Here is a 12,764-nt window from a genome sequence, read left to right as displayed (position 1 = left end):
AAGACGATAATACCCTTCCAACATTTGTCTATGGGTCAGATATTACATATTAATTAATTATATTTATTTTTACATTTTTATAGACAACAACCTTAATTCAAATTCTTGCATAAAGGATATCTATTTGTTTATTTGTAAATATTTAATGAAAATTTATAACTCAATTTCAATTATATTTTTAAAAAAAAAAATTAAGTGTAATTGGAGTATAGATAAAAAAAAAAATCATTATTATTATAAATTAAATTCATGTGTATATAATTGTATTATAAGTAAAAAAAAAATATATTTTAAAATTAACAATAAATTCCATTCTTGATTTCAATATAATTTTAAGAAAATTCATTAACCAATATAATTCATAAAATTTTAATTTATTCGAAATTTTAGTTTAGGTTTTTTTTTTTTTTTTTTAAGAGAAAATAGAAAGTTTTAGGGATTTTTTTTTTTATTAATTTAGTATTTATAATATATATATTATAATTGGAAGGGACATATTTGTCAATTCCTACACAAGAGAGAGATTTCAGTTGCCAACTCATCAAGCTTCTCTTCCCTTCTTGTTCTCAAAATTTCATTAATTTCTTCTAATTTATTCCGAATGTCCTCTCTGGTTCTCTCAACCACCACTTCTTTGATCAACTTCGCGACTTCGTCTCTTTGAATCTTGCCGTCTGAATCTCGCTTGGCCTCCACGCCGACGCCGGCTTCTTCCAGAATTCCGGCATTGAACGGCTGATCCACCTGCATCGGAATCCCGATTACAGGCACGCCACACATTATGCTCTCCATCGCCGAATTCCATCCACAGTGACTCACAAATCCCCCAATGCTTCCATGTTTCAGTATCTTCCCTTGAGGAACCCATTCTTCCACCACCATCGCTCTTCCTCCCGCTCTCTCCAAAAACCCCTCCGGCAACGCTTCTTCAATGGCGTTCTTCTTCGCTCCTTTGGGAAATCTTATGCCCCAAATGAAATTAGCCTCGCTCTGTTCTAATCCATGTGCTATCGCTTCCGTTTCCTCCTTTGATAGGAAGAATTCGCTTCCAAATGATACCAAAACCGTCGACGATGCTTCCTTTTGATCGAGCCAGTTTTTGATCCTTGAATAATCTTCATCTTCCTCATTCTGATTCGGTTGATACACTAAAGGACCAATCGGGAGTACTCTCTTCTTCAAGATCACGGAGAGGTAATCAATATATTTCCCCTCCAATTCTCTGAAGCTATTGGTTAGAATTACGCCGCGAGAAGCATTCAAGCAATACCCAATGGCTTCTCCAATTTTGGGGATTTTTACCTGAGTGGGTGATTCGGCGGTGGTGTTCTTGATTTTCCAGCGACTATGAAGAACAAAATCCGAGGATGGGAATTGAGAATCAGGGTAATGAAAAGCGCGAAGGACATGAGAAACAGCGAAAGCACCGGCGGTAAAGAAATTGATGGCGGGAATATTGAGGGAGGAAGCAATTCGAGGAGCCCAAGGCTGGAGTGAGTCATAAATGAGGAGATGCGGACGAAGTGTTTGTAAAAATGCCTCAAAGGTATGAGCAGCCGCTGAGAAGGCTTGGTGGATGGTGGGCACAAGGCGGGAAGGGAGGCCGTTTGTTGTGTGAAGATGAGGGGGAAATCCATCAGAAGAAGGGAGATGAAGCTCCACAAATTGAATCGAAGAACAAGAAGGAATTAGCCTTGGTTTAATGGAGGCGAGGCTAACAGGAGTAGAGCAGAAGTAGATGTGGAAGTTCCTGGTGGAGAGGGCTTTGGCGAGCTCCAAGTAAGCGGAGAGATGGCCAAAGCCAACCCATGGAAGCATGAAAATGGTTGAGGCTGTGGGGGACATGTTTGCAGCTTGTTGGGCATCCATGGCAATGGCGATAGCAAGGCAGCTTACAGTGAAAACAGAGCAATTGAGAGCGGAATCCCTCAATTGGGCTTTGCTTTCTCCTTCACCGAATGGGATGGAAATTTTAATGAAGGAGATTGGAGCTCATCCTCTCCTCCACAGGTAATATCCTCCTCTCAATCTCTTCATTATTCTCTTCACTAAAAGTTCAAATGAAACCGGCCATTACATAAATTTTTTATGGATTTAAATTTACTATTTTTTTTAAATAATAAATTTAAGTCATGTGACCATCCAAAATTGTATAATTAGTCAAGATTAAGGTTTTTCTTACAATTTCTTAAGTTTAAAGGATATCGTTAAAAATATTTAAATAATCAATTTTGCACATCAATTTCAATATTGTAAATTATGTAAGATGTACATTTCAATTTAATGTAAACAAAATTTCAATGCATTTAATATGAATCATATTGTTTTTAAATAGATTTATCATTTCTGTTCAAATATTATGTTGGTCCATGTATTTATATTTTATTTCATTTTAGTCTATGTACTTTTAATAAATTTTAAAATTAAAATTGATCTATTTTCTTTATAAATTTTAAAACTATGTTTTTTTTTTTTTGGGTCTGTCTTTACATTCAAATTATTATTTTATCAAATCAATGTGGAAAATTAATTTCAAATTAACTACAGGATTACTTAAAATATAATGATTAAATATGGACATTTGAAATTACAATAACTAAACCATGAAATTGAAATAATATTTAACCTACTAGTTAACTAAGAACCCCTTCTAGTCATGACAAATTTTAAATTTTTAATACTTAATTTATTATTTGTTATTTGTTATTATTATTTTGTTTGTTTGGAGAGTGGTAGATGTAAAGTAATTAGAATTAATATTTAAATAAAAGTAAGAGGAGAGAGAGGCTAAAGCACAGAACATTGGTGATTGCGACATTTAAGTAAGCCACGTGTTTTCTTATCATTGGATGATTTTGGAGATTTCCTCGCCTTCCTCCTCCCCCTCTTGGTGTAGCATCGCTTCCGCTCGTATATCCATATCAATGACAACAACACAAATGCGTAAAATTACCTACATACCCTTCAGTTTCAAAATAAAAAAATTTATTTCACAATTATTTATTCTTCCATGTCATTATATTATAGAAAAAAAGACTAAGGTATCATCTTTGAGGAAAGTTCAAAAAGTAGGTAACAAAATGTTTATCAAACGGAACGAAGTTTATCCATCTTCTGATAACGTTGTGACAATCCTCCATGAAAGAACAATTTGACCTCCGTACTTCCTTTCAAATAGTTGGATTCACACAAGATGTTGTACAAGTTGTACAAGTGATCTCATGAAAATACTCCATGAGAGAACGGTTTTCAAACAAAATGATTCGTGTTTAACTCATGTGTATTAAAGTTTAGTTTAAAAAGGATCGGATGAAGATGTTGAAAATGTAAGGAAGTATTCTCAGACAAAAGAAAATTTGCTATAAGTTCCCACAAGCAAAATCATCTGATTCAATCAACCAATTGTTCTAGGTTCACAGCATCAAAGGTAGAAGGAAATATTAAAGATTAAAGAGACGACCGACACCAACAGCCAGCCATGCCAAACTAAAGAAATGCATTGCAGCAAATAAACAGGATACTGAAAAGCAGTACCCCAAATAATGGAAAACGCGAGAGAGACGAACATACATATAGTAAAACTCAAATGGAGACAGCCTAAAAGGGAAAACAAATCATATCCCTCTTCATTTTTAAGCAGATTTAAGGTTAAAATAACTTGATTGTTTCTCACTTGGCCATCATGACTTTGACAAATTCCTCATAGTTGATTTGCCCATCACCATCCACATCTGCCTCACGGATCATTTCATCCACTTCCTCGTCTGTCAACTTCTCGCCGAGATTTGTCATTACATGCCGAAGCTCCGCAGCAGAAATGAACCCATTCTGATCTTTGTCGAACACACGGAATGCTTCCTTCAGCTCCTCCTCTGAATCGGTGTCCTTCATTTTTCTTGCCATCAGATTAAGAAACTCGGGAAAATCGATAGTTCCATTTCCATCCGCATCGACTTCGTTGATCATGTCCTGCAGCTCAGCTTCAGTTGGATTCTGACCCAATGACCTCATTACAGTCCCCAGCTCCTTGGTGGTGATGCAGCCTATAATGAGTTGGAAAAGATGATCAATATTAAGAACCATATGAAGGACTCGCCATCTAATTTATCCAAGCAGAAGCGATAACCAAACACTAGAACAAAAATTTTAAGAAGATAAAATTTCAGAGCTGCAAAATGGAAATTTCAAAGATTATGGAGAAGCTGAGAACGGCATAGAGTTCAACGCAGGTGGCTGAAATATGCAGTAAGGATAAGCTTCCACTAATATTAAAGGCCAACAGATCTAGGAACTCAATCAAAAGCAAAATTAAGGTTCAAAGTCGGACACACTTCGATTCGACACACATGCAGTAACTCAACCCTCGAAGAATTTGTAACGCAATCTCAGTGCAAGAAAACAATACAATAAACCTATGCAACAGAAATAAAACAAACAAAATACAACTCATGTAATCAGTGTAAAGCTTGACATGTATTTACAATCACATGCATGTTACTCTTTTTTGAGTTGAACAGCTTGTAGACATGGTAGAGATTTGAACCACCTTTTGCTAAACAGAGTGCAAATGAGGGGATGGAATGTTTTAGAAGGATTACTTGGTTGTGCAGACACAACATTTACAGTTGAAATCGTACAAGTTTTTTCCGTGATACAACAGAAATTGTGTTTTTTACACTTCGAACATGGATTCTAGTTCTTAGAGAATCTTGACAAGGTGAAATCTGAGTTTTAAGATTTTATTGAATAATGGGTCTTTGGTGAGGAGAAGATTGAAGAATCTGAAAGTGTGATTAATCAAGCAAAACTTCGGTCAAATACTTGGTAAGAGCAACTTCTACTTGTCCTAATGTAGCACATTTTGATTAAATCTTGACAGGAAGTCAAAGAGTCCCAGCAAAGTCAATATTTTCATAAGGATTGCCCACTTGGGCGGTGGGTAGAGTACCAAAAGGAAAACCTTCGGTGGTTTTGTCTCCTACAGTTTGTAATCTTTGTTTCTTGGTGGGTGAATAACAATCTTGTTTATCCTCTCAATGTTCCTACAGTTGCAAATGTTGGGAAAACCTCTCTGTGCACACTGTGAACTGTTCCAAGCATTCGATTCAGTTCGCTTACAGACCAAGGAAGCATATCGAATTTAACCCAGGATTAACAACTCAGACTGGAATTCAGTGATGCACAAATAAAATACAAACGTAAACTAGAGAGAGAGGGAGAGAGAGAGAGGAGAGAGAGAGAGAGAGAGAGAGAGAGATTACCACCTAATGGAATGTGTAAATTGCTGATCATATCATATCTCTAACCCTCCAACTTACTAGTGGACATTCTACTATGTAATTGCTGACTCGAAGAGAAGACCCGTATACGGGGTATACTTAATCGGTATATTTTATGAAATAGCAACATAAATGTGGACCGTAAATAGGCAACCCATAACCGAAGCTAGGGTGGAGAAATGCACGGTTCCTTTCCTTGCACCGTAAACCGCCTCAAGAGTCAGAAGGTACAGAAACGCAACGATCCAGCGGTAATACATCAACTATAAATGCCATAGATATACGTATTTTGTGAATAATTCTTCAGATTCCAAACAATAATGCACGACCCGTAAAGAATCGTCTCCAAATGAAAATTTTCACATCGACATGCCATCCATCCAACCATCCATCCACGATTACCAAGCTTCCAAACGAATCGATAAAAACGGATCGATAAATCCCAGAAGACGAAACCAGAACACATCGAGAGAAAAAACAAAAAACAAAAAACAAAAACATTTCATAATCCTGGTAAAAGTCAATCAACAGCAAAGATCCTACGATAGGGAGTATAATCTGATGAATGACAATTCCAGAAGCACGGAAATAGATCTAAAATGAGAGGACTGTAAATCATAAAAAAAGAAAGAGGATTTGAAAAGAAACAGACCATCGCCGTCCTTGTCGAACAAGCTGAAGGCCTCCTTGAACTCGGAGATCTGATCGTCAGTAAGCTGGTCAGCCATGGGAATTGATGTGCAGCGGGAGAGAGCAAAGGATGGGGGAAGAAGAGAAGGCAAATTAGAGGGGAAAGATCCAGGCGAGGCGCAACTCAGAATAGGAAATCAGCTAAAATGGTATATAAATAGGAGAATCTTTAGAGGGAGGAGGAGGAGCTGGTCCAATCTCCTTTCCCTCTGTTTTTTTTTTTTTTTTTTTTTTTTTTTTTCCTTTTAATTCAATTTTAATTTTATTATTATTATTTTCTCCATATAATTTTTAATTATTAAACCTTTCGAATGTCATATTTTCATATTTTGAGCATAAAATTATTAATTATTATACATTTTAAAATTTAGAAAATACAAAATAATAAATTTATAAATTATTTTTAATTTTAAGAAAATTTAATTAGTATTTAATTACTCGACAAGGGGGAGACCTTAGTCATTCGGGCGGCAAGATTTGGGGGCGGAGAGAGAGAGAGAGCAATGGAGCCGTTCGTGAATGCGTTCTCAGTATTGGAGCTCGATGCTGAAGACGATCAAGTTCGTCCTCCTTCTACTTTCTCCAAAGACGAGGCTGCCGCTTCTTCCTCTTCAAGAACAGGTTGATTTAGTTATAATGCGATTTAGGGTGTTCTTCTCGTTATCAAGTGTCACATTTTACAGGTGCAAGGTTGAAGGTTCTGAGAACTTCAGGAGTTCGATTAGATTAGATTACCTTCCCCCTTGGTCGCTTAGAGTGCATTAAGAATTAGGTTCAGGTAGTTTCTTCGGAAAATTGAAGTGATACAATAAGAATCGATTGTTCTGTTTGCCCAGTTTTGAGTTCCGCGGCATTGTGGACATTAACAAGGCTGAAGATTTGGTTTTATCTTCGACTTCTGAATCTAAGCTGTCAATTTGAGCTTTCAACTCCATAATAATTGAAAATTTTGGCTTTTAGGGAACGATGTAGCTTTACGATCAGGCTTTTCATTGTCACTTGTTGTGTACTTGCTGTAGATTAGACCCCCGAGACCCCACGACATGGTAGTTGTTGGTTTCGTTACTTCCTGGTTTTACGCAATGCATAACATGGTAGCTTCGTTCAATTTCAAGCTTGGAATGATGCTATTGTTTTGCAATTTGATATGTTAAGTTTTACCCTTATGTCTCTGATGAAATTGTTCGCTTCATCTCAAAGGAAAATCTGTAGCGACTTCGTTTTTTTGGGTCAGTATTTTACTGCGATTATTCCTTGTAGATCCCCCACGACAGACATGGATATTTCATCGATATTTCGCACATAATATGTAGTTATTTTTCTTGATTTTTCTCCCTGTTGGTTTTTTACTGAATTAATCTTTCAAGCAATATATGTTGTAGTAATCCATCTTCTTAGTATGGATATTACCATTGACGTTTCATGCATAGCGAATAGGATACAGTTCTTTCAAGTGTGGTTAACGGTTGTGGGTATTTATTTTTCTATTGTAAATTCCTCCCATCTAATCCTTGAAAAAAAGTAGAACATGACCCTGTGGTGTGGTTTGATTAATTGAATCAGGAAAAAGCAAGAAGGAAAACATCTCTGGTGATATTCTGATGGGAGAAAGACAGAAACAAAGTCAACCAGATGTAGCTGCAGAAGACTACAAGTTTCCACTTGTTTGGATTGACCTGGAAATGACTGGTAACTAACAAGTATTAACTAGCCCATATGCTTTAAGCTTGTAAAACGTGGATTGAAGAGTGGGAGTAGATTATAGCTATAAGAAACCCCCTCGTTTTGGGGTTTTATCATTAAATATTGAAATCAAGTCCAACGGAATTTAAAAATTTATATTTGCCCAAGGTTGAATGGACTGGATATTCAACATATTACCTATAATTTTTTTTTTCTGTTACTTTTTAATGGAAGTGTTTGCTCCTTACAATTCTTTTGTCTTCTTCTGTGGCAATGGGATGACTTATTTTTCTGTAACTTTCTCCACACACACCCGAAAAAGAAAAAAAAGAAAAGAAGAAAAAGAAACTATAACCCTTCTAGCTTCCTCAAAACATATATCCTATGGTTTTTCTTTATTGAGAAGATAGATTCTATAAGTTTAAGTGAAGGCCAAGACAGGCTGGGGTGGGTGAATAATCCCATGGGAGACATCACCACCAGATCGACTTTTCTCCATATTGCAAAGAAAAGTCACAGACTGAAAGCTCATATGGTGAGAAAACACGGTTGAAAAGCTCTAGAAATAGTTCCCAAATTGATCTTTGCCCCCTTGGGTTGTAGCTTATGTCTAAAACAGATGGAATCCTTATATCATATTTTCCTTCACAACCCATATGCTTCTAATGGTTGGATTTGGTTGTTGGGAGAGTTTGGTTTGTCCTACTGCTTATTGAACAGAAATGACAATTGGCTGGTAGAATGTTTGACTGGTAGTTGTTTTAAGAACCGGGCTAATATTTTGTGGCAATGTGCCGTTAGAGCCTTTGTCTTGCTGCTGTGGTTATATCATAGGGTTGTTAGTCCCACGTTCTTAGCAATGTGGAAGCCAAAATTCTTGTTAGACTTGAGTTTGACACTATTTACCATTCCATGCAACATCTTTGGCTAGAAAAGAAGGCCTAATCATTGTTGGTTGATAATATCCTGGCTATTTGAAAAGATGACGAGAGCAGCCTATAAAACATTTGGGATGGGGAATTAAAGATTAATGCCTCTAACAGGGCTTTCTTTCCAAAGAATTTTAAAACTGTTAATTTGTGTGTGCTAATGTGACTGTTGAGATCTGTTTCCAATCTCTTTTTTGCCTTCTTCTCCTTAGAATTTTTATCCTCCACACTTTTGTACTTGTTTTTTAGGTCGATACCTTCCTTTACTTATTTAAGATGCTGAACTCATAATTTCTAATGGTATTTTTTCTCTGTTTGACTTACTATGCAGGTTTAAATGTAGAAACAGATAGAATACTGGAGATAGCTTGTATAATTACCAATGGAAGTCTGACCAAATTGGTTGAGGTATCTTTGCTATTGGTTATTCAATTGTGTTTTCCATGAATGCATTTGCCCCCGTTTGTTTGTGTCATTGAATTTTATGCCTTCTTTGACTTCCCTACACCATTGACAAATACTTGTCACTGTTCATCATTGGTTATCTTATTTATGTTTGTCAATAATTTCCTTTCATCAATGAAGTAACGAAAGAAACACAATATTTTCCGATAAGGTCGAACAAAATACAATGCAGTTTTGACAAGAAACCTGACTCAATATATCAGCGTCAGTCTTTGCAAATGCCTAAAACAAACAAGAGAAGTTCAAAAGTTGCAACCTTAGTCTCATCGCTTCTTTGTGTTTCGTTTTCTATGTTATGTTTCCAGGGTCCTCATCTAGTTATTCACCAATCAAAAGAATGTCTTGAAAAAATGGGAGAATGGTGTCAAAGTCATCACGCAGCCAGTGGTAAGAACCAACAAGCTTAATCAATATACCACTTCATTGTATATTCATGGCTTCTGGCTTTCTGCCTTACTTTTTTTCTTGTGGATGAAACAAATTGTTATATTACACTGTCGTTATTCAGGATTGACAAAAAAAGTGCTACAAAGTACAATTAGTGAACGAGAAGCTGAAAAACAGGTGTGTAAAAATTTATCTAATGCTAGGCTCCTCCCCTCTTGATGCAATTTTTTTTTATTCGTATCCTTAATTCATAAATTTAAGTCATTTGATGTACGTATTATTGTGATAAATTTTGGGGTGCCTTGCGGCCACACACAAAAAATAATCATAAATACAGATACGTCAAGAATCCTGCAATGAATGAACTTGGTAACTTATAATAATAAACAACATAAAAAATAAGCGTTTCTTGTCTATAATCTGGTTTTAATGATAATGACAACGTTAATTTGAATCTTTATTTCATCTTCTTCATAATACCATCATCTCCCAGACCTTAGTTTGAAGGTCTTACTTCATGTTTAAGCACAGATGCACATTAGTTGTACAAGGGAGGGAAAGCACCCCACAACCAGGCGGTTATTAGAAGGCTTCCCACTAGGTAATTATAGGGGGAAAAAAGTTTGACCAGCTGCCTCAAAATAATAATAATAAATAAATAAAATACAAGTGTGTGCAAAATGCTTGGATCCTATAGCTCATCCCTTAGCGTATCATTCCTTTGGATTACTACTCTATTTTCTCAATCCAAAGATTTCTAAGAACTATACAGACACCACCCATGCTCTCATTTTAAAATTATGATGAGGAAGAGTAGACTGACGAAGTCTTCCTTTATGAGAAACCAACTATCATTACTGACTGACAATCCATACATCCTTAATGGTTTTGTTTTTACGATGAAGAAAATCCATCAATTTCTGCAACGTAGCTGCTAGGGAAACAATTCCATCCAGCAATCCTCCGAAACCAGATCATAGAGCCATGTCCAATAGACATTTTTTCTAAGGATGTAGTTGAATGATCTTGGTTGAAAACAAAGTCAACGGCTTTTGAAAGATCTGTAACTATACTTTTTAGTGATTACCAACAGTATCATAAATGTGTATGTAATCTGGTTACTATCTTTTTTTTTTTTTTTTTTTTTTTTGCTCAAATTTTATGCAATGACATTTGTAATTTGCAGGTTATAGAATTTGTGAAGAAACATGTTGGTAGCTATACTCTACATTTGGCTGGAAATTCAGTCTATGTGGATTTTATTTTTTTGAAGGTAGTCCCACAGCAATATTCTTTATTTTCTCACAATTTAACGTAATTGTATCTTTGGTTTGAATTAATTTATTGTGTTATATAAAGTAAACGTCTGAGTTTAGTCAATATGTCAATATACATTTTTATATAATTTATTTATGCACTCAACTGTTTCTTGTCTTTTTGGGGCTTGCATTTGATGCTTTCTCCTGGGTTATCTGTTCTTTAGAATCTTTTTGTTGCTTTCACTGTCCTAAATAAAGGTCGTGTTATCTTGAAAATGAAAATTGTTTATTATTTAACATTCAATGATATCTTCACTTTAGTAAGTTTTACATGTGTGATATGTCTAATTTATTTGCATTATTGAATAAGCTTAATGGTTTTCGTTGATATGTGGTTATATTTTCCACCCCTTTTGAGAACAAATACTGGTTTGCAATGTCTTTCGTCCTAACGACCTGTTTTATTCCCTTCAGAAATACATGCCAGATTTGGCTGGACTTTTTTCGCACGTACTTGTTGACGTCAGTAGTGTTAAGGCTCTATGCTTTCGCTGGTTTCCAAGAGGTAAAAAGATGTTGATGGTTTTAGAGCAAAATGACAAGCATGCTGTTCTTAATTCTCTGTTTCATATTAAAAATAAGAAACACATTATTTCCTTGCACTTGTTCCTCTGTAATTGCAAACCTCGACCAGTATTCTTGTTCAAATTAGAAACCCTTTGTGTCAATTGCGACTAAATTGATCACGTTACTTATTGTCTCATGGGATTCCGAGTTAATAGCCATCTAAATATCATCTCTGAAAGATATTTAGGAGGCTTGTTAGATTTTAGTGGCATTACACTCTTCGATCAAACATTTACTTGATTCATAGGACGATTGTGCCAACTTGAGAATAGAACTGACATAAAATATATTTGATCATTGGGTCAGAAGTATGAATCTCCCATCCTATATTTTTTCTAAAAAGAAAACAGGAACAATCGTTTTGAGAATTTTAATGGAAATCTCGCAGCTGCTTATGATGTCTTAGGAATCTGTAGCCTTTTTGTAGACTGTTGATCAATAAAACCAAACATAGACTCACCTTGCAACATTTGGTTATTGAATTACTTGAGCATACATCAACAACTCATTTCCTTTCCAGATCAGAAGAAAGCTCCACCGAAGGAGAATAAACATAGGGCTATGGATGATATCAGAGAAAGCATAATGGAACTCAAATACTACAAGGAAAATATATTTAAGAAGCCTAAAAAGTGACGCAGGAGGAGGAGGAGGCACCACAACCACAAGACTACATGTCTGTACGGTACGCGGAGGTTTTACTTTAAAATTCCAATCTACCATTCATCTCCTTGTTCAATTGTATATGATGAAAGCTCTTTAGCTGAAACAGTTATCTAAATCTATCTATTATTTGATTATAGTTGCTGGATTCATTGCTTGGAGAGCCTTCATGGTATCAAATACATTGTGTTGATTGATTAACTGCTTGCTGGATTCATTGCTTGGAGAGCCTCCATGGTATCTAATACATTGTGTTCATTAACTGCTTTCAAATCCAAACATACTTGCGGATCCAAGAGTTTGTAGATCATCTATGTTAGAATTTATTTTCTTTATATTCTATTGGGTATATATAATTTTATCTTTTATCTATTTGAAATGGTCACTTGTTCGATGCCATTACTATATGTTTCTATAAACTATTTTTTTCCCCGTGTTATCTTGTATATAGCTCAACTGGTTAAAAAATTGATATCTCTTTGAACGAATAGCATGAATTTAGGTCAGGTTGCTGTTTTTTATTTGTTGTTGATTATATGTCTTCCATTAACTCACAAAACATTATATCTACTTATTCAACCCTTTCCTCAAAACTGGTATACTTTTAAGCATGTTTAGAATGATTTTGTTAAAAAGTATTTTTAAAACAAAATTAATAATTTAAATTGGATTTCTTTTCGCTTCTTAAATGATTTTAGATTATACAAATGTTTTATAAAAAATGGAATAAATATATAGAACTTTGAAATATTTTAATTAATTTAAAAGCTATTTTCCAAAAA

At 35.2% G+C, this 12,764-nt stretch overlaps 2 protein-coding genes and 1 pseudogene across 3 annotated transcripts; 1 reads left to right on the top strand and 2 right to left on the bottom strand.

Moving 5' to 3' along the window:
* Positions 1-445: 445 nt before the first annotated feature.
* LOC111795147 (mogroside IIIx synthase pseudogene) lies at positions 446-1,906 on the bottom strand (annotated as a pseudogene).
* A 1,460-nt stretch (positions 1,907-3,366) lies between these two features.
* Positions 3,367-6,100, bottom strand: LOC111795150 (calmodulin-7). Its single transcript, XM_023677418.2, has 2 exons — positions 5,932-6,100; positions 3,367-4,043 (listed from the first exon to the last, which is right to left on the bottom strand). Exons 1-2 carry the CDS (start codon positions 6,005-6,007, stop codon positions 3,670-3,672), a joined length of 450 nt encoding a protein of 149 aa, XP_023533186.1. The 5' UTR covers positions 6,008-6,100; the 3' UTR covers positions 3,367-3,669.
* Positions 6,101-6,403: 303 nt separating this feature from the next.
* On the top strand, positions 6,404-12,354 carry LOC111795149 (Polynucleotidyl transferase, ribonuclease H-like superfamily protein). 2 transcript variants are annotated; one of them, XM_023677415.2, is made up of 9 exons: positions 6,404-6,590; positions 7,533-7,658; positions 8,913-8,989; positions 9,352-9,433; positions 9,555-9,610; positions 10,620-10,706; positions 11,167-11,257; positions 11,840-11,995; positions 12,123-12,354. In XM_023677415.2, the coding sequence occupies exons 1-8, from the start codon at positions 6,473-6,475 to the stop codon at positions 11,953-11,955; spliced, it is 753 nt and encodes a 250-aa protein (XP_023533183.1). In that variant the 5' UTR covers positions 6,404-6,472; the 3' UTR covers positions 11,956-11,995; positions 12,123-12,354. The 2 variants fall into 2 exon arrangements, with proteins under 2 accessions (XP_023533183.1, XP_023533182.1); XM_023677414.2 differs by having other exon boundaries at positions 6,405-6,590; positions 11,840-12,004.
* The last annotated feature ends 410 nt before the right edge of the window (positions 12,355-12,764 follow it).

Source organism: Cucurbita pepo, chromosome 5 (assembly GCF_057944985.1).
Source record: "Cucurbita pepo subsp. pepo isolate OVF chromosome 5, ASM5794498v1, whole genome shotgun sequence".
NCBI classification, from domain to species: Eukaryota; Viridiplantae; Streptophyta; class Magnoliopsida; order Cucurbitales; family Cucurbitaceae; genus Cucurbita; species Cucurbita pepo.
This window is presented reverse-complemented; position numbering and strand designations above follow the sequence as displayed.

Excerpts from the sequence above, each read along its gene's own strand:
- LOC111795149 (XM_023677415.2), top strand. The coding sequence starts at position 6,473 with ATGGAGCCGTTCGTGAATGCGTTCTCAGTATTGGAGCTCGATGCTGAA. Across the intron at positions 7,659-8,912 it reads GATTGACCTGGAAATGACTG|GTTTAAATGTAGAAACAGAT; the intron begins GTAACTAACAAG and ends CTTACTATGCAG. Across the intron at positions 10,707-11,166 it reads TGGATTTTATTTTTTTGAAG|AAATACATGCCAGATTTGGC; the intron begins GTAGTCCCACAG and ends TATTCCCTTCAG.
- LOC111795150 (XM_023677418.2), bottom strand. The coding sequence starts at position 6,007 with ATGGCTGACCAGCTTACTGACGATCAGATCTCCGAGTTCAAGGAGGCC. Across the intron at positions 4,044-5,931 it reads GTTCGACAAGGACGGCGATG|GCTGCATCACCACCAAGGAG; the intron begins GTCTGTTTCTTT and ends AACTCATTATAG.